General features: G+C 34.7%; 1 protein-coding gene across 1 annotated transcript; it reads right to left on the reverse strand.

The window, feature by feature from the left end:
* Window positions 1-18,839: 18,839 nt before the first annotated feature.
* LOC148761727 (uncharacterized) lies at window positions 18,840-20,683 on the reverse strand. The gene is made up of 3 exons (XM_088808697.1): window positions 20,330-20,683; window positions 19,496-20,266; window positions 18,840-19,298 (listed from the first exon to the last, which is right to left on the reverse strand). Exons 1-3 carry the CDS (start codon window positions 20,681-20,683, stop codon window positions 18,840-18,842), a joined length of 1,584 nt encoding a protein of 527 aa, XP_088664823.1.
* Between the last annotated feature and the right edge of the window lie 2,608 nt (window positions 20,684-23,291).

Here is a 23,291-nt window from a genome sequence, read left to right on the forward strand (position 1 = left end):
TCTTTCCTAGCTGGGTTCTTTCTTTCTACTGTTTCTGTCATCCCTTAATAGCTTGTGCAAACTATAAGAAAGAGTTTGTTGAATCTTGGAGGATAACCGTTACAGTCCTTTTGCATTGAGTTTTATACTCTGAAGGGGTGAAAATTATCCTTCAGGACAATGATACCACGCCTCAGACTTCTCACTGTTTTTACTTGCTTCATTTTATATTCCTTTGTTTCCCATCAATTTTTCTAACAATATTAACCTACTAATCATTAGAGCCAAAATGTCTCATCATAATATATAAGAAATCCCAATGCAACTGGTCATAAGCTTTCATCATGTCAAGTTTGAGAGCTACATTACCTCTTCGAAATCTATGATCAATTTTGCCAATTAATTCTTGAGTGAGCAAGAAATTATCACTAATGAGCTTGCCATTGATGAACCACTTTGAGTATTCGAAATAATGGAAGCCAGAATTTTAGAGCCAAAAGTTTAGTTACTATCTTATTAAGGACAATACATAAACTAATTGACCTAAAGTCACTCCAATTTAAAGCATTAGATTTCTTAGGTAGAAACTAATGTAGTAGAGGTGACTCCCCTTGTTAATGCCGCCGCTTGTAAAAAATCCATCACTACAACCGGTAGGTCTTTCGATATTATGTACCAGCAGTGTTGATAGAAAAATTGAGGAGAAGCCATCTGAATCTACCACACTGTTTTTATCAAGTCAAACACTGCACCTCTAACTTCTTGCATTGTAAGGATTGCACATAAAGTGGCATTATCAGTATCGGAAATGAGACAATGAATTAATGATGAATTAAAATTTAACAAAACACAATCCTCCGCCTTCATTGGATTAGCAAAAAAATCACTGCGAACGATTGAATTAAGGATGAATCATCTATCAAATTCCCTTCTTCATCTTTGATTTGAAATATATGATTTTTAAGCCTCTTTTTCTGTATTCTCATGTGAAAGAACTTGGTATTTCTTTTGCCTTCAACCAACCATCTAACCCTGGATTTTTGCTGCTAGAAAAGTTCCTCAATACCAAACAAATGATTAAGCTCAGCATAAGAACGATAAATATATTCCTTGCTAGTTGCTGTTTGTTCCTGTTGGTGCAAAATTTCACTATCCGCAGCTTTCTTTTTAGCCAATCGAATGTTGCTGAAAATATCCCCAAATACTGACTTATTCCAACATTTGAGGCCACTTTTTGATGCTGTTATTTATGCCAAAAAGCCATCATACCCGCACCCTGTACAGGAGTCGTCCAGTTCCTCTCAACAAAAGACGGAAAAGCATGATGCTTACCCCAAGCATGTAAAAAACGAAATGATGGACTTTTCTGAGCCAGATTAGAGCAAGAGATAAGTAATGGACAGTAATCCAATCCATCCCTGTTGAGGTGCTGAATTCAAGTAATAGAAAAGGACTCTGCCCACTCATGATTTTAAGCCACCCTATCCGACCTTTGAAACAAAGAAGAATTTTTCCAAGTGAATTGATTACCTTCAAAACCAGCATTAAGGAGTCCACAATCAAGCAGAGTTGTAGCAAAATCCTCCATCGAGCCAATGTGTGGTACGTATAGCCCCAGCTGTTCCTCACTGCTCAAAATAGTATTAAAATCTCTTCCTGCAATCCACGATACTTGCATGTCCATGGATATGTTGCGAAGGCAATCCCAAAGATATCTCTTCTCCATTCTTGTGCATTTTGCATAGACAAAGGAAGCATAAAGATGATTGGATAGCCATGGGAAGGACATATGGACATGGAAGCATTGAACATGATCTAACAAAATATCGCAAGTAGCATCATATGACCAAAAACACCAAATCTTCTTCAATTTTTGATATATCAACCATAAGCTTTAAAATAACTAACACCTTGGGGTTGTGCATCAATTTTAATTTTTTTTAGACACCTTTGGGTGGCTTTACCAGAAATACCTCGCATATTCCAAATTATTGAATTACTCCTGGATAAGAGAGAGTTGGAAATTATGTGGAGATACAACCACGGTCACACGATCTACCTCTTTCCTCAATATCTTCATCAGATTCAGCTGAGCAATTATTTGTTTCTGGAACGTATGAAATATCACTAGTTGATTTCCGACGTCCAGTAGTTGAAGGATGAAATTCAATTTCCTTACTGGATGAACCATTTCCTTCCTTTCCATTCCTGTTATTTTCGCGAGCACCTGCTGAGCCAACCTTTTCTAATATTGAATTTTTTTCTGCTTTTTGAACTGCCTTTGCTGCAGTCTTTTTACTTTTTTTCCTCTTTGTAACATTAAGTGAATTCCCCACAACCCATTGTAATTTGTCTTCCAAAGATATTGAATTTTCTTCTCTCATGTTACAGGGGGATAGATCATCATTCTCAGCAACCAGAAAATTCTGAGCGTTCAGCTTCTTATTTTGCTGTTTTTCTACAGCAACATCACCCAAAAAATTCTGATTTTTTTGCACCTTATTCTGCACTTTTTCAGCCTTCATTCCTTGATGCCCCACCTCTTCCTGTTGCCTGTCATCATCCACAAAAATCTGAACTTTATCTTCTCCTAGTTTTTTATTTTTTCAACGGCAACCTTATCTTGCAAATTTCTCGGCACCACCGCATCATTCTCCATTGCATCGTGTTGTCTGCCTCTTGTTCACTTGATTATTCAGTTTTTTAGCTGCAGCTTCTTTCAGAAAATTCTGAAATTTTTCTGTTCATTATTTTCTAAAGTTTCTACTTTTACAGCAGCAGTCCCTACCTCTTCTTCTTTTTCTTCAGCAATTGCATCAAACTAGTTATAAGTTTCAAGTGATTGTTTTTTCGTAGATTGATCAAGGTTAATCTCTTCACCTTGGAAATTCTTGGCTTCGCTTTTGCTGCCTTTTATTATTTTTCTCCACTGCAGTTTCTGTTTTCCAGCATCTAAAATCGTCGTTTCTTTTCCTTTATATCCAGGATTCTTTGTAGGCTTCTCATGGCTCATTAGGTCAATAATGGGAAATGTTTTGCTAGAGCTTTTGTAGATTCAATCGTCGGTGATACGGACATGACGTTGACGCGTCAAACTATATTGACATGGCTTTCTTTTTTCCTCTCTTTGACTTACTGTTTTTTATTTTTCATGCACGTATAGTTAACAAGTAATATAGAAAAAAGTTGAATTCATTCTCATGGCTAACTATTAAAATTATCACATTCTAATCTTATCCAAATAATTAAAAATTAAACTAAAAAGTAAAATTAAATTTAACAAACTCAAAAATATAAAACTAATCTAAAATCAACCGATAAAATTATTTTATTAAATTTGATTGACTACCAGATCTTAAATAATGATGTCGCTCAATATTTCATTCGAATATTGTCTCTTTCTTTTAATTTATTTTAATGGATTAAGTTGCCAACCTAGAGTATTAAATTATTTACAAGTCTAAGGTTCTCATAAAAATACCTTCTCAATTAATTTATTATATGTCTATACAAATTAAATTGAAAAAAAAATTATTTAGTTTATGCTCTAATTTTGGCTACGTATGGCTTATAGGTGTATGTTCACACTATATACAAATCAAATCACTTAATCAACTAATTGCATTCGATCATACGCTATTTTATTCAAGGTCTACTTAAATCTCCTTCATCAATGCTTAATTTAGTTTCCAATTTAATCTAATTGGTGGCCAATCAACTAGAAGCATTAAGAATATAATAGAATAAACAATTTAAAACCATCAAACATAAGCAAAAGAGAGATAAATAGATCAAATTACATATTGAGTTCAATCATAATTTTAGATAAATAATATAGTTCCTCATCGAGTCACACATTATCATCAAATTAATTTTAATAATCAAAACCAAAACCAAGAATATGAAAGAACAATAAAAGGATAAAAAAAACCCTAAGAATTGCAATCTTGATCTCCAACTCTTCTTGAATCCCTTGATTTCTTCTTGTAGACACTATTTTTGATGTAAATTGATTATCTTGTCTTTCATTTCTATTTTCATTTTAGTTTGGTCTGATTAGATCTTATATACTATTTTATTTCTTATTTCTTATTGTTTGGGATTTTCTAGTCTTCTGGGCTATTGGTAATTTTAAACCCCACCTGGGTGAATATAACATGGCCAGTGGACTTAAGATATAGGCCCGATGCTTGAGCCGATTGATTAAAACAAGCTCATAAAATATTAAACAGGGATAATATAAGGTAAACAACATTAAGGCAAGATCAAACGAAGAACTTTCTAGAAAATACAAATAATAGAATGAAAAAGCCAGCTAGCCAAAAAACAAGGACCCAAGTCGTACAAAGAGAAATGCAAGTTGCCAAGTGCTTAAAATCGTATCCCGTAGATGCAGAAACAATAAGCAATCAACTATTAGCTGAGTGGCTGGGATGGTATTTGTGACTCCTATGTAAAGAAAAATAATTTCTAAAAGTAAGGGGAGTCGATTTTCAAAAAAAAAAACCATAAGAGCCGTATTTCAAAGAAACCTTAAAAGAAAAAGAAAAAAAAACTTAGACATAAAAGTCGTGAGCCACACAAAAAAAGATATAAAAAAAATACCAAAAATAAAAAGAGGGATAGGAGCTTGAAAAGGATGATAAATTGTTTGGTTCTTGGGATTTTGAGGGAGAAGCCTCCGAATCTAGGATAGTTTCGTAAGTCTAGGTGGTTTAGGCTCGTGCTAAGGGTTCATCTTTCGGTTTCTAGCTAAGGTATAATGGAGAAGACATCCAAATCAATTAACAAGGATCTTTGTGATGGTGATGGTTTCATTTGGTTGTAGAGGTTGCGGTTTGTAGAGAAAAAGGGAGGTTGAAAAAAGAGAAAAAGAAGCAAGTACAAGGTCAAACGGGAGTTGAAGAAGAAAAGAGGAAAGGCGACTAGGAGAGTAAAAAATCTAGAAAGAGAATATATGGTTTCAATTGAGGAAGAGATATAAAGAAAGAAACGACGTAATTCCTTGCTCAGGGAAAGCCTTTTTTGTTGCACCAAACGGTGTGCTTTGAAGATGCAAAATAGGTTAAGTCCATCATACTCCTTGTAGCAAGCTTTGGGCTTCAAGTTTTGTTGAAGAGAAAGTGGGTAGATCTATGACCTTGGTAGAGCTGTCAATATGGGTTGGCCCGGCCCAGCCCAGTCCAAGCCCTTGTGGGCTAAGAAAATATGGATCAGGTCGAGCCAGTCCATTTTTTATATGGGCCATCAAAACCTCAACCCAACCCACCTTTTGCTAGCCCATGGGCTGGGTTGGGTCAGCTCATTTTTTATTTTTTTTAAAAAAATTATTTTTATAATTTTATACTAAAATTATTTTATGATTTAATTTATAAATTAAAATTATTCATTTGATAAATAAAGATAAAACATATTAAAATATATAAAATAAACAATATTATTGATAATTAAATTATTAATCTTATATAATTAAATATATAAAATTATTAAATTAATTAAAATTATTTATTTCTTTTGCCCATAGGGTTGGCCCGCCCCAGCCCACCCCAACCCACTAATTTGGTGGGCTGGCCCATTTAGGCCCAATTCAAATATGGGCCTAAAATTTTAAGCCTAGCCCATCTCATATTTGATAAAAAATGGATCGACCCAATGGGCCAGGCCCATTTTGACAGGTATAGACCTTGGTCAAATCCTAGCCCAAGATTTGATATGACCTAGACTCCTTTGATTATTAAGCTTTGTGGTTGATTTGTTTAACTTTTAGTTTACTTTACATGCATTTGCATTGTTTGCTTTGTTTTTAGTTTCAATTAATGCATAGCGTGATTGTATTTTAATATATATATATATCTATATATATATATATATATATATATAAAGCAAGATGAATTATTTAGTTACAAGAGATAGTATATGGGTAAAAACTATGACTACATGAAAAAAAATTAGGTATGTAACTTAATAAAGCAAATGAATAATAAGTTAATGCAAAAAATATATATAAATATATATGATAATATAAAAAATATGTGTTATATGGGTTATACAGATAATAGAATATACGCTCGGGACGCGAGAAGTCACAAACTCGAGTTAATCATCTTAAGCGAGAGATTTAATTAAAACCCCACCGCTATGATGGGAGGGTTTTAGTTTTAAATCTCAATATTCTAATCCTAGTAATACCTTACATTGGTAAAAAGAAGTAAATATATATATAGGAAAACGTTAATTAACAATAGAAACATAGGACATTTTATCTAAAAATAGAATAAAGAAAAAGTGAAATAAAACACAAAATATTTATGTCACGACCTGGAACTCCCATCGAGCCCGTGACAACCGCCACGACGTCCCGATAAGCACTAATTACCCTGAATGCCAATCGAAACCTCGCAAGGCTTAGCATCAACTTCCGCATCGCTCCGGTGAGCGACAGTTATTGAATCTCGTATTTCAAGAAATCATAAGTCGTTTCCAACTCAAAACAATAAAATATTATTTTCTAGCTCACAGGGGCATTTTCGTCATTTTTTTTTGAAATTTTCGAAATCCGTAAAAATGTAATATGTAAGTGGAAACACATATTTCATGATTTAAATTAAATTTTGAAGTCTAAAACATTCGTTTAAAGTAAAATTATAGCTATTTGAATATAATAAAAACATTAAATAAAATATTCTATTTTCTTAAAACACAATATTTTCAAAGTTTTCCTAAAATAACTTTTGCAGCGTAAGAGTAAAATATATTTATTCATATAGTAATAAAGATAATTAAAGTATGAAATTTCGTTTATAGTGACACGTGGGCCCCCAACTGACTAAGAAGATGTAGGGCTACGAACCCTTACTTTCTAGGATGAAACTCTGAGATTAATTCTTGTCTTAATCAACTATCAACAAACTGTCCTGAGCCTGAAAAATGGATAGGAAGAGGGGTGAGATTAAATAATCCCAGTGAGTAAACAATTACCATCAAAAGCATCTAAAGCCGAGTAGATGGAGACAATATAAAAACGTTATATCTAAATAATGTTCATAACACAAAATTCGTTTCAATCTATACCAAATAATTTCTTTTCATCAAAATTTTTCGGCTTATGAATTTCTTAAACTTGGCCCCTGCCAGAATCATTCTCGCGGGTACCTTTGTCAAGGTATCCCACTGAGACCGCCAAGGCTGTTCAATGACCCATACCTATAAACATGTTTTCACATCTAACACACAACTGTTCCTTGGCGTTGGTTGAGTCTCACTCTCACGTGGTGGCCCGAACGTGAGGTGCACTCAAATCATACCTCAGGAGATACTTCACCCAACATCTCCCCCCGGAGGTAAATATATAATTGAGTTACCGTGCCCCTCTCATAGGCAGTCCACGGAAACCCCCACCACTGCAGTGACCGTTTAATATACCACCAGACCCATAAAATTTTCAGTAGCATAATATGGTGAATAAAATCTAATCCAGTCTACCAAGACCAATTCAAAATTGTTCATATATTTCATGCCAACCTCAAAAATTTAGCCATCATGCTACCATAGTGTCATAAGCCACAATTTCAATAACATATAAAATCATAAATTTCAACACAATCTCCATATACTCAATTTTTCTAAAACAATATTTGATTTCAAAACCAGTATAAATCTCATTTTTATTAAAAAACATTTTAATTGAAAAACATAATATTTTATAATTCAAACTCACCATTCAATAAAAACATCAAACACGTATAATTACTCTAGATATTTAAGACGATAAATTATCCACTCACAGTTCTAGGAGTCGATGTACTCCTAATCCCCGTCTTCAAGCACAATCTCTGTACTTTTACCAGTGTAATTTACTCACCACCTATCCACAATGTACAATACATAATTCACCACATCAATGTTTGACCATTATAAAATCAATTTAGGCTCGGTATATATGCATGATATGACATGCAACTTATCCGACTACCGCTTAAATGCGGTGCTGACCTAATTCAGCCTATTACCCGATTAAATTACTAATGCGTCCAATTTAATCTCAAATTAATTTTTTTCAGTTTCTATGCCTCAATTGCACCCAAATTGACTTAATGTTCCTCAGTGTGGTGCAAATTATCAGTCTCGATAGCAAATTACAAAAATACCCCTAGTGGGTAAAAATTCATATTTTTGCTTCGAAAATTTCCATTATTTTTCTAGGCTCATAATTTATCATTATTCATCATAATTCCTCAAATAAACATCAAGATCAGCAGCCAATATTCCCCTAGAAAATTCAGCCAATAATGGTAATGGAGGAAAATAAATTCTTTTCTTGTTGTTTTGTTCCTAAATATGCTAAACTAACTTAAAACACTAACATAACTTAGAATAAAATTAATCTAACAAGTTTCTCTCTCCTAACCCATTTTTTTCAGAATTGAATTCATCCTCAAATCACATGATTCAACCATGAAAAATGATGAGAAATGCATGGAAATGATAAATCTTAAGCTAAGCTTGAAAAATCATACCTTTTTCACTTAATTTCCTTGAAAATTCACACTTTTTCTTTGATTTTCTCTCTCTAGGGTTTTGTTTTTGTTTTCTCTCTCTTCATGCTGGTTTGGCTGGCCATGGGGTGGAAGATGAGCTGATTTTTGTGCCTTTTAAAAAGGAAAATGATAAATTAATAAAGGCATGACACGTGGCATCATGTCATTGGCCCGTTTTTAAAACTTTAAAATTTTAATCCTTTTTATCCCCACCACACAATTAGTCAATGGTCAAAATGAGGATAAGAGATGACCATGTGCTGAAAAAATGTCCTGGTGGTGGAAAATTACTGTTTTGTCCCTGGGGTGGTAAAATTACCATTTTACCCCTATACTCTAAATTATACCGAAATTAAAATTTTTCACTTCTAAACCTCAAATCTTACTCCAATAAGTCAAATTATACTCCAATAAGTCAAATGAGGCCAAAAGAATCTTTTCTAAAATTTCCATTTTGTCCCAAGTGGCAAATGACCATTTTGCCCCTAGATAGAGAAAATTCTGGTTTGTCTCCAAATTGATCTTCGAACTCCGAATTACCATATTAAACCATTCTAGGACTTTAAAATTCTTAATTTCATCGTAAATTCTCTATTTGATCTAGTTCGAGGCTTAAATCAACTTTGTTGTACCTCTAGGTACAATACCAACTTTTGTAAATTCTTCAAGACTCTCCTAGCATGCAAACATGCTATCCATCACATGTATGTCATGACAAATATTTTTATAGAGTCGGGCTTGTCATCTTCTCCCCCACTTGGATCAACCATATGATCCTTCTTGATGACTGATTTCGACATCCGGCTAAATATTAATATTTTAATATTATTTCATTAATAAAATATAATTTTATTCTAAAAATTTTATCTTGTCTCCTTGATACCCAAAATACCTTATTATGCCTCACTTGACTTCTGAATTGCCTTTTATCTCGCAAATTCTCCTCCGATAAAATTATTATTATTTTATTGTTATTTTCTCACTTTCGGAATATTTTATCCTAAACTACTCCTTTCATCTTTTATTACTTTTAAACATTTTAATTGACCTCAATTTGCATTCGATCAACTTTATTTATCACCATATCAAAGTATGGGGTATTTCAATTTATTACTTTAAGAAATAATAAAGTATACGATAATATGAAATAAATTATTTAGATTATACCGATGATGGGATGTCCATCCGAAAATTGAGAAGACACCATTTCGAATGAATTTTCTTAGGTTAAGAATTTTGATTAAGACCCCACCAGTACGATAGGAAGGTCTTAATTTTGAATTTTGATGTTTCTAATCTTAAATAAATGAAAATATATATACTTAATTACCAATTAGTGAAAATATAAAAACAAAAGAAATAAGGAAGTAATGATAATAATAATAATAATAATGAATACAAAAAGGAATGGATAAAATATATATGTAAAATTTTAAAAGAATATAGGATTATACAAAATAATGAAATTCATGATGATAAATAGTTCATAAAAATCAAAATCCAGAAACATAGTAAATTCATCATAATAATAAATATGGCTAAAATAGAAAGGCAAATATATATAATCATAAAAAATAATAAATTTATGAGAAGGTAAAAATAATAATAATAGTTAGTTAAAAGGAAAATAGGTTAGGATAATAAAAAATAGGAAAGAAGTTAGGTAAAAAAAATAATAATAATAAAATATATAAATAATAATTATGAAATAAAATATTTGGTTTTAAAAATATGATTTTTAGGGAAGTTTATATGTAGTAAAATAAATAAGTGCTTCTATGGAAAAAATAGATAATAAAATAAAAATGGTTATATAAGAACAATAAGTAAGTATAAAATATTTGTTCATGGTATATATGCATAAAAAGAAAAATAATAAAAATTTTTGAAGGTTAAGAAGCAAATATTAAAATTTATAGGCATTTCACATATCATCACTACATCATTTATTGTCATGGTACATAGATATTTATGTACACGAGTATAAGTCTCGATGATGGTGATGGGTTTGGCTATGGATGGCATGCTCAAAATACGAAGCGGAAAGAAATTAAAAACTTTATAACTAAACAACAAAACATGCCTCCACCCATGGATCACCTTGGTGATATTTAATACATAAAAACAGAAAATAAATTATTGTTTAGAAAGTTACCTTGCCATGTAATTTCGTAATCACAATGGCACTTTCCGAAGCAATCCCGCGAACACCATGAGGAGCAAAAACCCTAGCCAATCAAGTGCTTGGCCTCTAATGGTAGTACACACGATTGCACTTGAACCTTCAACAAAGAAAGGAGTTTTTAACTATACTTTGTGCTAGCAAAAAGGACAACAATTCTCCTTTTATTCTTTTTCACAATCTTAGCTGAACCTTTCTCGAAAATTGCTTCATAAGCAATTTTCTCTTTCACACAAAGGGAGTGGTGACAAAGAAAGAAAACGTTTCTCTTTTTTTGACAAAAACTACGTTTTCTTCAATTGTGAAAAACTCTCATATGGAAAATAGTTAAAAGGTGACTTATATAGTTAAGTTAAAATAACTTCAATTTCACAATTAAGCCCTCAATATTATAACACATTGTAATATTGGGCCCATTACTTAATTAAACTCTTTCAATTAAGTCCTTGGAAATTAAAATCAAAATTAATTTCCTTTGTATTTTGCAATCAAGGCCTTATAATTATAACTATTTATAATTATGCCTAAAACTTAATTAAACTCTTTTAATTAAGTTTATAGAAGTTAATTACGAAGCATGTGATTTAAGTCTAACTTAAATCGTCACTCTCCCAATTTAATTCAAATGCAATCATTGTGTGTGACCCATTAGGTTCTCAACATGTTGGCAATGGAATTGATTAATGACTTAATTGATTAATATAAATTTCAATCAATTACTTTATAATCAATTCCATAGACCAAGATTGGCATCTAGCAATGCATCATGGCCTCCCAATTGTTGGTAGAGTCAAAGGGTTCTTTAACAACCTTTCAGTGTACAGTCTATTAGTGTAATTCATTCCCTCATCAGATATCCCGAAGATGATAAGAGCTTGCTATAGTGTGTACTCTTATTGACCTCCATATTTGTTCCTGCGATTATAGCATTAGATTTATAGAGAGTTATAAAACCTTTTTCATAATCTCTATGTTGCCTTGGCCAAGGACTTCAATAAGCTAATGTTAACCAAGCACTGATAGGATATGTCCTCTAAAACACTTGAGGTGATAATTCCTATCTTGACCATTCATTTGCCTTCACTTGCTTCATACTATACCCAAAAGCTTCCTGTTTTGGCATCCTTGGTTAGGCACCCATAGGGATGAAATCAAAGCATAGCACTCCACACATAAGATAACCTGATGTCTCAAGTCTAGGGAGTATTTACACAACTGACACATGAGAAGTGTTGCATAGGCACTAAAGTGTATTACCAAATACACTTCTCATGACGAGTCATGTTCAGTGAACTTGCTCTCCTAGGCAAGCACTTATATTCTAGTTCTAAGTATCTCTATACTTCAATCTATGAGATCGATTACTTACTTCCAAAGTAAGGAACATAGAATATGCCAGTCTCTAAGCATCATTGATGTCTAGTCTCAATGATACATTGACCAGGAACATTTTGAGATTATGCTTTGATGCATAGGAATCTCATAACTGCAACCCATTACAGTTTCCTTGCAAGGCATATTAATCTCATGGACTTCATCTAATTAGACTTATAACTTATTATAATTAATGTCTTATTGATGAAGGAAAACCTCTAATCATTCAACATGAATGATATTGTTGCATGATTGGAATCAAGCCTTAACCAATCCCAAATGGCTGCAGGGCTCATCCCAACATCTACCACTAGCACAAAGCCAATGCTACCACATCGTATGTGGATTCAATCCATCTAGCAATCGTGTTTGCATGTAGACTTGCTTGTGCACTTCAATGTGGTTAATTATTTTTATCTATCTTCGTGATGTCCATGCATCACATCATGTCATATTACTATATCTAGATCCAAGGAGACCCAGGTTCTGCTTGTATGGCTCCATTGTTACATTAACAATGTTCAAAACCTTTTATTAGTTCCATGGACTAACGATTTAAGTATCTTCCTATTAGAGCCCTTTTAATAGGATGCATATGACTTGAATTTTATACATGTACATAGTCCTCTTTCTTTCTTTGGAACCATTCCAACTAAACTATCTTGTATGCATCATATGCATTTGTCACTTTTCATTGTACCATCCGCCCTTTTTAAATTTTGGCACTTTCTTTTTATACACATTGCATCCCATGTAATTGTATCACCAAAGAATTGTATTCACTCCCACTAACCTCATTTTGTCTATGAGATAAATACACTTGTACATATTATTAAATTTAACCCTTTGGATCCCATATAATATAACAAATTGTATAACTCCAACGAAAAACATATTTAGTAGTTCATCTCATATGAATAATACATCTTCAATGTATCTTACTAAATCCATGGAGTTCTCATACATATGGTTACGCATCTTTATGCAAAATCTTAAGAGTTAGATTCCAATGTAACCATGTAATAACTAAAAAACTCATTTTTTTAGTGTCGTTATACTCCCACTAAATTCAAGATCCTTTGTGAGAGTAATGATCAAACTCTTTTGAATTTTTCATGATGTTAGATACATATATCTCAATGAATGCTTGGAATCATATTGGTTTGGAATAATATAATTGGCTACATATAACTTGGAGAGATATGGACCAAATCATATCACTAGATGAGCTTGCTTTCTTCTTTGAACAAACATCTCTATGTTCTATTCATAAGAAAGTTCCATTTCACTTGTATCTACATTCATCTTTTGAATGATTAATTAATAAGTAAGAGCAATCTTCACTAAGATCATATCTTAATAAGAGTACTTCATACTATATATCTCGTATGATCTTATATTTGAGTTCTCTGAACATTTCAAGGTTTCAAATTTTATTTCGTTAAGTATACAAGACAAAATCTCAATTTGGTCTTGTATAAACTTAATGAATTAGGAACATTTTTCGTAACATTTTATGTTCAGTGGTTCGTATACATCTATATGTAGAAGACTTTTTGAACATACCAAGTCATTTGCTTTTGTATGAAAATTGATTTGGTCATATAAAAATTATTAGCTCCTTTATGATTCCCAACCAAAAGTGTAACGACCCCTTTTCAGTCACTACCGACGTTTGAGACCTCTAAGAGATCTCGTCAAGTCTCGAACAAGCCTTCTGAAATTCTCGAGACATTCATTAAATATGCTCTCATGTACGTATGCGATTAATAATAATAATGATTATACTACTGATATTCCATTTCACATAATAACAATTAAATGTCAACCATAAAGTTTTCAACAATACATATTCGTGAATTAACAATACTTGTAACATTTAAAAATTTTATACAACTCGACCCTAGATAGCGGAGCGACTCGGAGCGAGCTAAGAGATGCCTCTACTTACTCTACGGTGGACCGTATGTACCGATGATTATACATTAGATTGATCCCTATTTGCAAAAAGGGGAAATAAGAGGGGTGTGACTCTCATAGACTCAGTGATCATCATCGACCCCGTGAGCAGGCGAAGAGGGGAAACAAACATAAAGAGGGAATGTTTATAAATCCAAGAGTAAGCGTAGAAAACACACTCCATAAAACTGAGAGATTTGTTTTTATACCTTGCAATTCTTAAAAATAATAATTCATAAGTAAACATATATGAAAACAATTGTATTTAAGGTACTAGAAAATCTTTCAACCCCGACATCTAGTTAACATTAAATTCAATGACAAGTGAAAAATGAAGAGTCTCAAATATAAAAAGGCAAAATAATTGATCACCAGTGATTATGTAAATTTCACTTGCCATTCAAAAATAAATTTCAAGTGTAAATGCCATGCATTGTGTAATAAAAATCCACAAGTGAGCATTATCTTCAGGTAGGTTTAGTATAGCCCTTAGGCTTACTCTCTCAGACATCATCACCTACTCGTGGGAACTGCCCATACCACCATATATAAATCGGGGCTTCAGTTCCCCTTTTACCTACTCGTGGGAATTGCCCACGTCACTATATATAAATTGAGGCTTCAAGTCCCCTTTTACCTACTCGTGGGAACTTCCCACGCCAACCACTATAAATCGGGGCTTCAGGTCCCCCTTTTTAAATCAAATATAAATAATTGACAATTACTACTTTGTGCACAAAGACCACACTTGACCTAGTGTGGTAACAGGTCCTACCCAACATATCTCAATCACGTTCAAATGAAAATCATTGCAATTTAATGCATTTGCAAAACATAATAGTTTGTAAACAATATGATCATAAATCAATGTTGTGCATATTTTATCTCAAAGCATGGTATATTTACCAAATCAGCATGCTAAGTGAAATAAATAATTTATCATCAAATTCTATGAATCAATGCAAAGGCCATTGGCCTAAACATTACACAAGCTTGCAAGGTATGATTTTGAAGCGAAAAGCCAGTCAAAGGTTTGTTTCCCCATAATTAAAACCATGTAGATATATATATTTATATATATTATAAAGAAAAACGGATTTAAAATGCTTGTCACAAACACAACCAACCGAAGGCTTTCTACCAACCCATGCTGTCCACAATTTCGTCAACTATCAAGTGTAAATATAATATGTTATAGGGACATAGTTTTGAAATTTAGCACCCAGTCACCTCATAATAGCGGGACACTACTTCGATATTGGTTTATGCGTATATCTAGCTATTCCTTCTTTGTTTCCCGTTTCTTCCTTTCTCTTTCCTATTTTTTTCTCCTTTCTCCCGTGGCTACCGATCTTTCTTCTAGTCGGTGTTTCTCTTTCTCCTCTTCTTTCTCTTCTTCCTCTTTCTCCTTCGGCACCGTCGCTACTTCCTCTCTCTATTTTCTTCTTTTTTTTTCTTCTTCCTTCACTCCAATTCTTCTCCTCGACGCTATTACTCACTCTCTCTTTCTTCTTCTTTTTCTTTCTTCTTCCTTACCTTTCTTATTCTCCTTAACGCCGCTGCTCCCTCTCTCTTTCTTTTTCTTTTTCTCTTTCTTTTTTCTTTTTCTTTCTTCTTCCTTCCTTTTCTTTCTTCTCCCTGAGCTGCTGCTCTTTCTCTTTTTCTTTCTTCTTTGTTTCCTCTCCTTCTTCTCCTGATGCCGCTGCTCCATCTTTCTTTCTTCTTCTTTTTCTCTTTCTTTTTTCTTTTTCTTTCTTGTCTTTTCTCTCTTTTTCCTTCCCTTTTTGTCAACTTGACTTTTTTTCTTTTTTTTTTCTTCTTCTCTCTCCTTTCTTCCTTGTCCTTTTTTGGCCGGGCCCCCATTTGCTTTTTCTTTTTCTTCTTTCTTTTCTCTTCTTTTTTGTCTTTTTCTTTTTCTTTTTCTCTTCACGTGCCAACCCCTACCTTTTCTTTAAATGAGAGGGGTGTTACAATCTCTCCCATTTAAAAACAAATTCATCCTCGAATTACATCAATATAGAAACACTTAACAGTACATTTAACCTTTAAATAAATATGGATATTCTACTCGTGTTTCCTCTTCTGGTTCCCAAGTCGCCTCCTCTACCTAGTGGTTTTGCCATAATACTTTCACTAAGGCGATATCCTTAGAGCAAAGCCTTTTTACTTGATAGTCCAATATAGCTACAGGCTGCTCTTGGCACTTCAACCCATCTTCCAATAGTACTGTATCATGTTGTATCACATGCGAAGGGTCTTGAACATATTTTCTGAGCATGGATACATGAAGCACTAGATTAATACCTTCAAAATCTAGTGGTAATACCAATTGATAAGCAACAGTTCCTACGCATTCCAGTATTTCAAACGAGCCAATATATCGAGGACTGAGTTTGCCTTTCTTGCCAAGTCGTCATACTCCTTTACATGGTGACACTTTTAGAAACACATGATCACATACTTCAAACTCTAAGGGCCTGCGTCTATTGTCGGCATACGACTTTTATCTACTTTGAGCGGCCAACATTCGTTCTCGATTTATTTGTACTCTTTCTACTGCTGCTTATACCATCTCCATCCCCAACAATTTCCTTTCTCCAACTTCCAACCACCCAATGGGTGACCTACATTTCCGCCCATATAATGCCTCAAACGGCGCCATCCTGATACTCGCCTGGTAACTATTATTGTATGCAAATTCTGTCAAAGGCAAGTATAAGTTCCAAGAAACTCCAAAATCCAACAAGATTGCTCTTAACATATCTTCTAATATTTGGATCATGCGCTCAAACTAACCATCTGTCTGAGGGTGATATGCTATACTAAAGTCCAGTCGAGTCCCTAATTAATCTTGTAACCTCCTCCAAAATTGACTAGTAAATTGTGGTCCCCTGTCGGACACAATGGTCACCGGTATGCCATAGAGTCTAACAATTTCATTAATGTAAATTCGAGCATATTGTGCAGCCCCAAACTTTGTCTTGACCGAGAGAAAATGTGATAACTTAGTCAACCGATCTACAATTACCCATATGGAATTGTATCCTCCTTTAATTTGGGGTAAGCCTGTAATGAAGTTCATGGCTATATGTTCCCATTTCCATTCGGGTACCGGTAATGGTTGTAATAATCCTGAAGGTATTTGATGCTCTACCTTCACTTGTTGGCACACCAAACATCTCGAAACATATTCCCCTACATCTTTCTTCAATCCTTGCCACCAATATATGGATCTTAAATCATGATACATCTTGGTGGCTCCCGGATGTACTGCAAAAGCAGCAACGTGTGCTTCCTCTAGAATTTTTTCCCTTAATCCATCCAAGTTTGGCACATAGATTCGAGATCCATGTCTCAACAATCCATCAGACCCAAAATCAAACTCAGAAACTTGCTCACCCACACTCCCCAAAATCGTCATTACAAATGTATCTCTAGCTTGGGCATCTCGAATTCGATCTATTAGTATTGGTCAGACCCTAAAATGTGCCAATAGTGCATTTGACCCACTAACCTCAAATTTAACTCCCATATTACCCAGATCCTATAATTCTTGCACTATCGATCTTCTCGCCACTGCAATGTGTGCCATATTGCCGATTGACTTTAAACTCAATGCATCAGCTACGACATACGCCTTGCCGAGATGATAGAGTATCATACAATCATAGTCTTTCAACAATTCCATCCATCTGCGTTGCCTTAAATTTAGATCTCGTTATTGAAATATATACTTCAAACTTTTGTGATTCGTATATATTTCACATCCATCTGCGTTGCCTTAAATTTAGATCTCGTTATTGAAATATATACTTCAAACTTTTGTGATTCGTATATATTTCACATGTTTTCCCATGCAAATAATGCCTCCATATTTTTAAGCCAAACACGATCGCTGCCATCTCCAGATAGTGTGTAAGATAATGCTGTTCATGCCTCTTAAGTTGTCTTGAGGCATAAGCGATGACTCTACCATGCTGCATCAATACACATCCTAATCCAACCCTTGAAGCATCACAATAAACAGTGTAGCCCCTAGACGCATATGGCAGACTTAATGCTGGTGTAGAAGTCAAACAAGCTTTTAATGTTTGGAAACTGTGTTCACAAGCCTCTGACCATTCAAATTATACTCCCTTTTGAGTTAACCTCATTAGCGGAGAGGCTATCTTAGAGAAATCTTTCACAAATCATCAATAATACCCAACCAATCCTAGAAAACTCCTAATTTTCGTAACTGTCGTGGGTCTAGCCCAATTCTCAATTGCCTCAACTTTACTGGGATCTACTTGTACTCTATCTTTAGATATAATATGTCTCAGAAAACCAACACTACTCAACCAAAACGAGCACTTAGAAAATTTCGTGTACAATCTATGCTCTCGTAAAGTTTGTAGCACGGTCCTTAAATTTTATGCATGCTCTTCCCAACTTATCGAGTATATTAGAATGTCATCAAAAAAGACGACCACAAATCTTTCCAGGTATGCTCAGAGCACCTTATTCATCAAGTCCATGAAAGCAGCAGGGGCATTCGTCAATCCAAAAGACATCACCAAAAATTCATAATGTGCATACCTCGTACGGAATGCGATTTTGGGTATATCCTCTTCCCTGATCCTTAATTGATGATATCTAGACCTTATATCAATCTTTGAAGAGCATTGAGCCCCTTGCAGCTGATCAAACAAATCATCAATTCTGGGAAGTGGATATTTATTTTTGATTGTAACTTTATTAAGCTGCTGGTAATCTATACATAGCTTGAGACTACCATCTTTCTTCTTTACAAATAGCATTGACACTCCCTAAGGTGACACATTCGAGCAAATAAAGCCCTTGTTAATTAAATCTTGCAGTTGTTCCCTTAACTCTTTTAACTCTGCCGGTGCCATTCGGTACAGAGGCATCGATATTGGTTGCATTTTTAGAATCAAATCAATACGAAATTCAATTTCCCTTTTGGGAGGTAATCCAGGCAATTCTTCTGGAAACACATCTACAAATTCATTTGCTATAAGCGTAGCTTCTAAATTTCCTTCTTCACTCTGTACTTCTCTAGTAATTGTAGCCATCACACTACCAACCAAATGGCTGCTGTGACCATAAATAACAAATGAGGGCTCTCCAGGAAATTTAAACTTCACTAACTTGTGATAACAATCTACATTAGCGTAGCAAGACGCCAGCCAATCCATTCCCAGTATCACGTCAAATCCCAATGTTGTCATTAACACTAAGTCCACCCAAATGTCCCTATCTTTAATCTAGACAACACAAGAACAACACATATACTCTGCAAGATACGATTCTTCCAATGGGGTGGTACTACTAACAGTTCATTTATATATTCATAGTGCTTGCCTAATTTAGGCATGAAATTTGAAGACACAAAAGAATGGGTGGATGCTGGGTTAAATAAAACTGATGCTTCGTAACCACAAATGAAAAGATTACCTGTTACCACTGCATTCGAGACATGACCATCTTGTGGTGTCAGAGTGAACACTCTAGTTTGTCCCCTTCCAGAAGTACCTTGTTGAGTTGACCTTGCCGATCTACCTTGTAACGAAGAAGCTACCCCTTTTCCTTTATCCTTCCTGACATTTCTAGTTGGTGCGGTAGCAAAATCGGGTCGTATTGAGCCACGAGCCATCTCTTGGTTATGTCTATAGGTAGGACAATCCCTCTTCACATGACCAATTCCCCCACACTCATAACAGAACGCCGTTGTCTGGTTACATGGCTTTGTATGAATCTGACCATAAAAAGTGCAGAAAAGACCCCACTGACCACTCTGTCTAGGATTTGAATTAGTCATCCCACTGCTCACAGCCTGTCTATAATTAATCCCACTAAAATCATTGCTACGTAGGGGACTACGAAACTGAAAATTTCTTCTTTGATTCGGTGGACTAGAAAATGCTGACCCTCTGAGTAAGTTACCATCCCTTCGACCTTGTTGGCTAGCTATATTAACATATTTACCCCTACTAGGGTCTCTGTATCTAGAAGATCCTTCACCTCGATTTCTTTTACTCTTCTCTCTTTCCACCCCAACCTTTTTATGTCCCGCCTCAATTTTTCTAGCAACATCAACTACTTCGGGATAAGATGTAAATCTCTGAGAGACTAGAATTCTGTATATTGGCCCATGTAACCTCTTAACGAACCTTTTGATCCTTTCCCTTTCAGTTTGAACCAGATACGGGGCATATCTCGACAACTGAGTAAACTAGATGTCATAATCTGGCACTGTCATCCCAAGCGCTTGCATTAAAGTTTTAAACTCATGTGCCTTAGCGCCTCTCATGCTTTCAGGTAGAAATCTGTCCATGAAAGCTTGTGTGAATTCTTCCCAAGTAAGTGGAGCGGAACCGGGAGGTCTACAACACTTGAGCATAGTGAACCATATCTGCGCTACCTCTGTCAATCTAAAGCCTGTCAACTCAACTACCCGACGACTAGAACAACCCAATGTAGAACAAATTTTATCCATCTCATCTAAAAATACTTGTGGGTCCTCTGTTGATTTAACACCTAAAAACGAAGGGGGTTTCAATTTCATAAAATCACCTATAGTCACCATGACATTTCTCCGATCTATTTCCTTATAAGGTTGATAATCCGAATCTTCAACACTAGAACCCATTGTTTCATTTGGTTGATATACTCCCTGTCTCCTAAACTCTGCAAACTCTTGGGTTAACCCTCGTAATCCAGCCGCTATCTCTTCCAGGGTGGCAGTGGGTACTTCAGGATAATCACCTCTCGTATCCCCATAACTGGTATCGGCTCTCCTCTCATTAGAACTTTGACTCCTTTAAGGCCCAGTGATTCGACCTCTAGGTCCACCTCTTCTACTATTCCTAGAGAAAGATGCACGTGGTCCCTCCATAATGTCATCTGGGGCATTAAACCCTCTAATTCCTCTTGAGGCAGCTCGCGTCCTAAGTGGCATCTCGGTACCTTGACAGCAACAAACACCTTTCAAATAATTATTAAAAATTATTAATAAAGGTGGCTTACTAAGATTAGGGAGTTCGTGTAGCCTCTTATCCATAATCCATGCTGCAGTCATGAACCATGGATAAGACTCTACACTACCCCTGACACTCCGCTGACAACACAAGAAATCTTAGGACTTTTCTAAACCTAGGGCTTTGATACCAATATTGTAACGACCCCTCCTCGGTCGCTACCGACATCCGTGACATAATAAAAATTAAATGTCAACCACAAAGTTTTCAACAATACATATTTGTGAATTAACAATACTTGTAACATTTATAAATTTTATATAACTTGACCCTAGACAGCGGAGGGACTCAGAGAGGGCTAAGAGATGCCTTTTCCTACTCTGCGGTGGACCGTATGTACTAATGATTATACATTGGACTGATCCCTATTTACAAAAAGGGGAAATAAGAGAGGTGTGACTCTTATAGACTTAGTGATCATCATTGACCCCGTGAGCAGGCGAAGAGGGGAAGCAAACATAAAGAGGGAATGTTTATAAATCCAAAAGTAAGCGTAGAAAACACACTTCATAAAACTGAGAGATTTGTTTTTATACCTTGCAATTCTTAAAAATAATAATTCACCAATAAACATATATGAAAACAATTGTATTTAAGGTACTAGAAAATCTTTCAACCCTGACATCCAGTCAACATTAAATTCAATGACAAGTGAAAAATGAAGAGTCTCAAATATAAAAAGGTGAAATAATTGGTCACCAATGATTATGTAAATTTCACTTGCCATTCAAAAATAAATTTCAAGTGTAAATGCCATGTATTGTGTAATAAAAATCCACAAAGAAGCATTATCTTCGGGTAGGTTTAGTAGTATAGCCCTTAGGCTTACCCTCTCAGACATCATCACCTACTCGTGGGAACTGCCCACGCAACCATATATAACTTGGGGCTTCAAGTCCCCCTTTACCTACTCGTGGGAACTACCCACACCAGCCAATATAAATCGAGGCTTCCAGCCCCTCTTTTTAAATCAAATATCAATAATCGATAATTACTACTTTGTGCACAAAGACCACACTTGACCTAGTGTGGTAACAGATCCTACTCAGCGTATCTCAATCACGTTCAAATGAAAATCATTGTAATTTAATGCATTTGCAAAACATAATAGTTTGTAAACAATATAATCACAAATCAGTGTTGTGCATATTTTATCTTAAAGCATGGTATATTTACCAAATCAGCATGCTAAGTGAAATAAATAATTTATCATCAAATTCTATGAATCAATACAAAGGCCATTGGCTTAAACATTACGCAAGCTTGCAAAGTATGATTTTGAAGCGAAAAGCCAGTCAAAGGTTTGTTTCCCCATAATTAAAAGCATGTAAATATATATATATTATAAAGAAAAACGAATTTAAAATCCTTGTCACAAACACAAACAACCTAAGGCTTTCTACCAACTCATGCTGTCCATAATTTCGTCAACTATCAAGTGTAACATATATAATATGTTATAGGGCTATAGTTTTGAAATTTAGCACCTACTCACCTCACAATAGCGAGACGCTACTTCGCTATTGGTTCATGCGTATATCTAGTTATTCCTTCTTTCTTTCCCGTTTCTTCCTTTCTCTTTCCTATTTTTTTCTCTTTTCTCCCTTTGCTACCGATCTTCCTTCCAACCGACGTTTTTCTTTCTCTTCTTCTTTCTCTCCTTCCTCTTTCTCCTCCGGCACCGTCGCTGCTCTCTATCTCTTTCTTATTCTTTTCTTTCTTCTTCCTTCCCTCTCATTCTTCTCCTTGACGTCGCTACTCCTTCTCTCTTTCTTCTTCTTGTTCTTTCTTCTTCTTTCCCTTTCCTTCTTTTCTTCGACACCACTACTCCCTCTCTCTTTCTTCTTATTTTTCTCTTTCTTCTTTCTTTTTCTTTCTTCTTCCTTCCCTCTCCTTATTCTCCTCGACTCCACTGCTCCCTCTCTCTTTCTTCTTCTTTTTCTCTTTCTTCTCTATTTTTCTTTCTTCTTCCTTCCCTCTCCTTCTTCTCCTCAACGTCGCTACTCCCTCTCTCTTTCTTCTTCTTTTTCTTTCTTTTTTCTTTTTCTTTCTTTTCTTTTCTCTCTTTTTCTTTCCCTTTTTGTCAGCTTGACTTTTCTTTTTTTTTTCTTCTTCTCTCTCTTTTCTTCATTGTCCCTTTTTGGCCGGCCCTCCCTTTTCTTCTTCTTTTTCTTCTTTCTTTTCTCTTCTTTTTTGTCTTTTTCCTTCTTTTTTTCTCTT

This window comes from Theobroma cacao, chromosome 7 (genome assembly GCF_053813885.1).
Source record: "Theobroma cacao isolate CCN51 chromosome 7, ASM5381388v1, whole genome shotgun sequence".
NCBI lineage: Eukaryota > Viridiplantae > Streptophyta > Magnoliopsida > Malvales > Malvaceae > Theobroma > Theobroma cacao.

Excerpts from the sequence above, each read along its gene's own strand:
- LOC148761727 (XM_088808697.1), bottom strand. The coding sequence starts at position 20,683 with ATGGGTTCTAGTGTTGAAGATTCGGATTATCAACCTTATAAGGAAATA. Across the intron at positions 20,267-20,329 it reads AAAGCATGAGAGGCGCTAAG|TTTACTCAGTTGTCGAGATA; the intron begins GCACATGAGTTT and ends TATGACATCTAG. Across the intron at positions 19,299-19,495 it reads GTCATGTCTCGAATGCAGTG|ATTAAAGATAGGGACATTTG; the intron begins GTAACAGGTAAT and ends TGTGTTGTCTAG.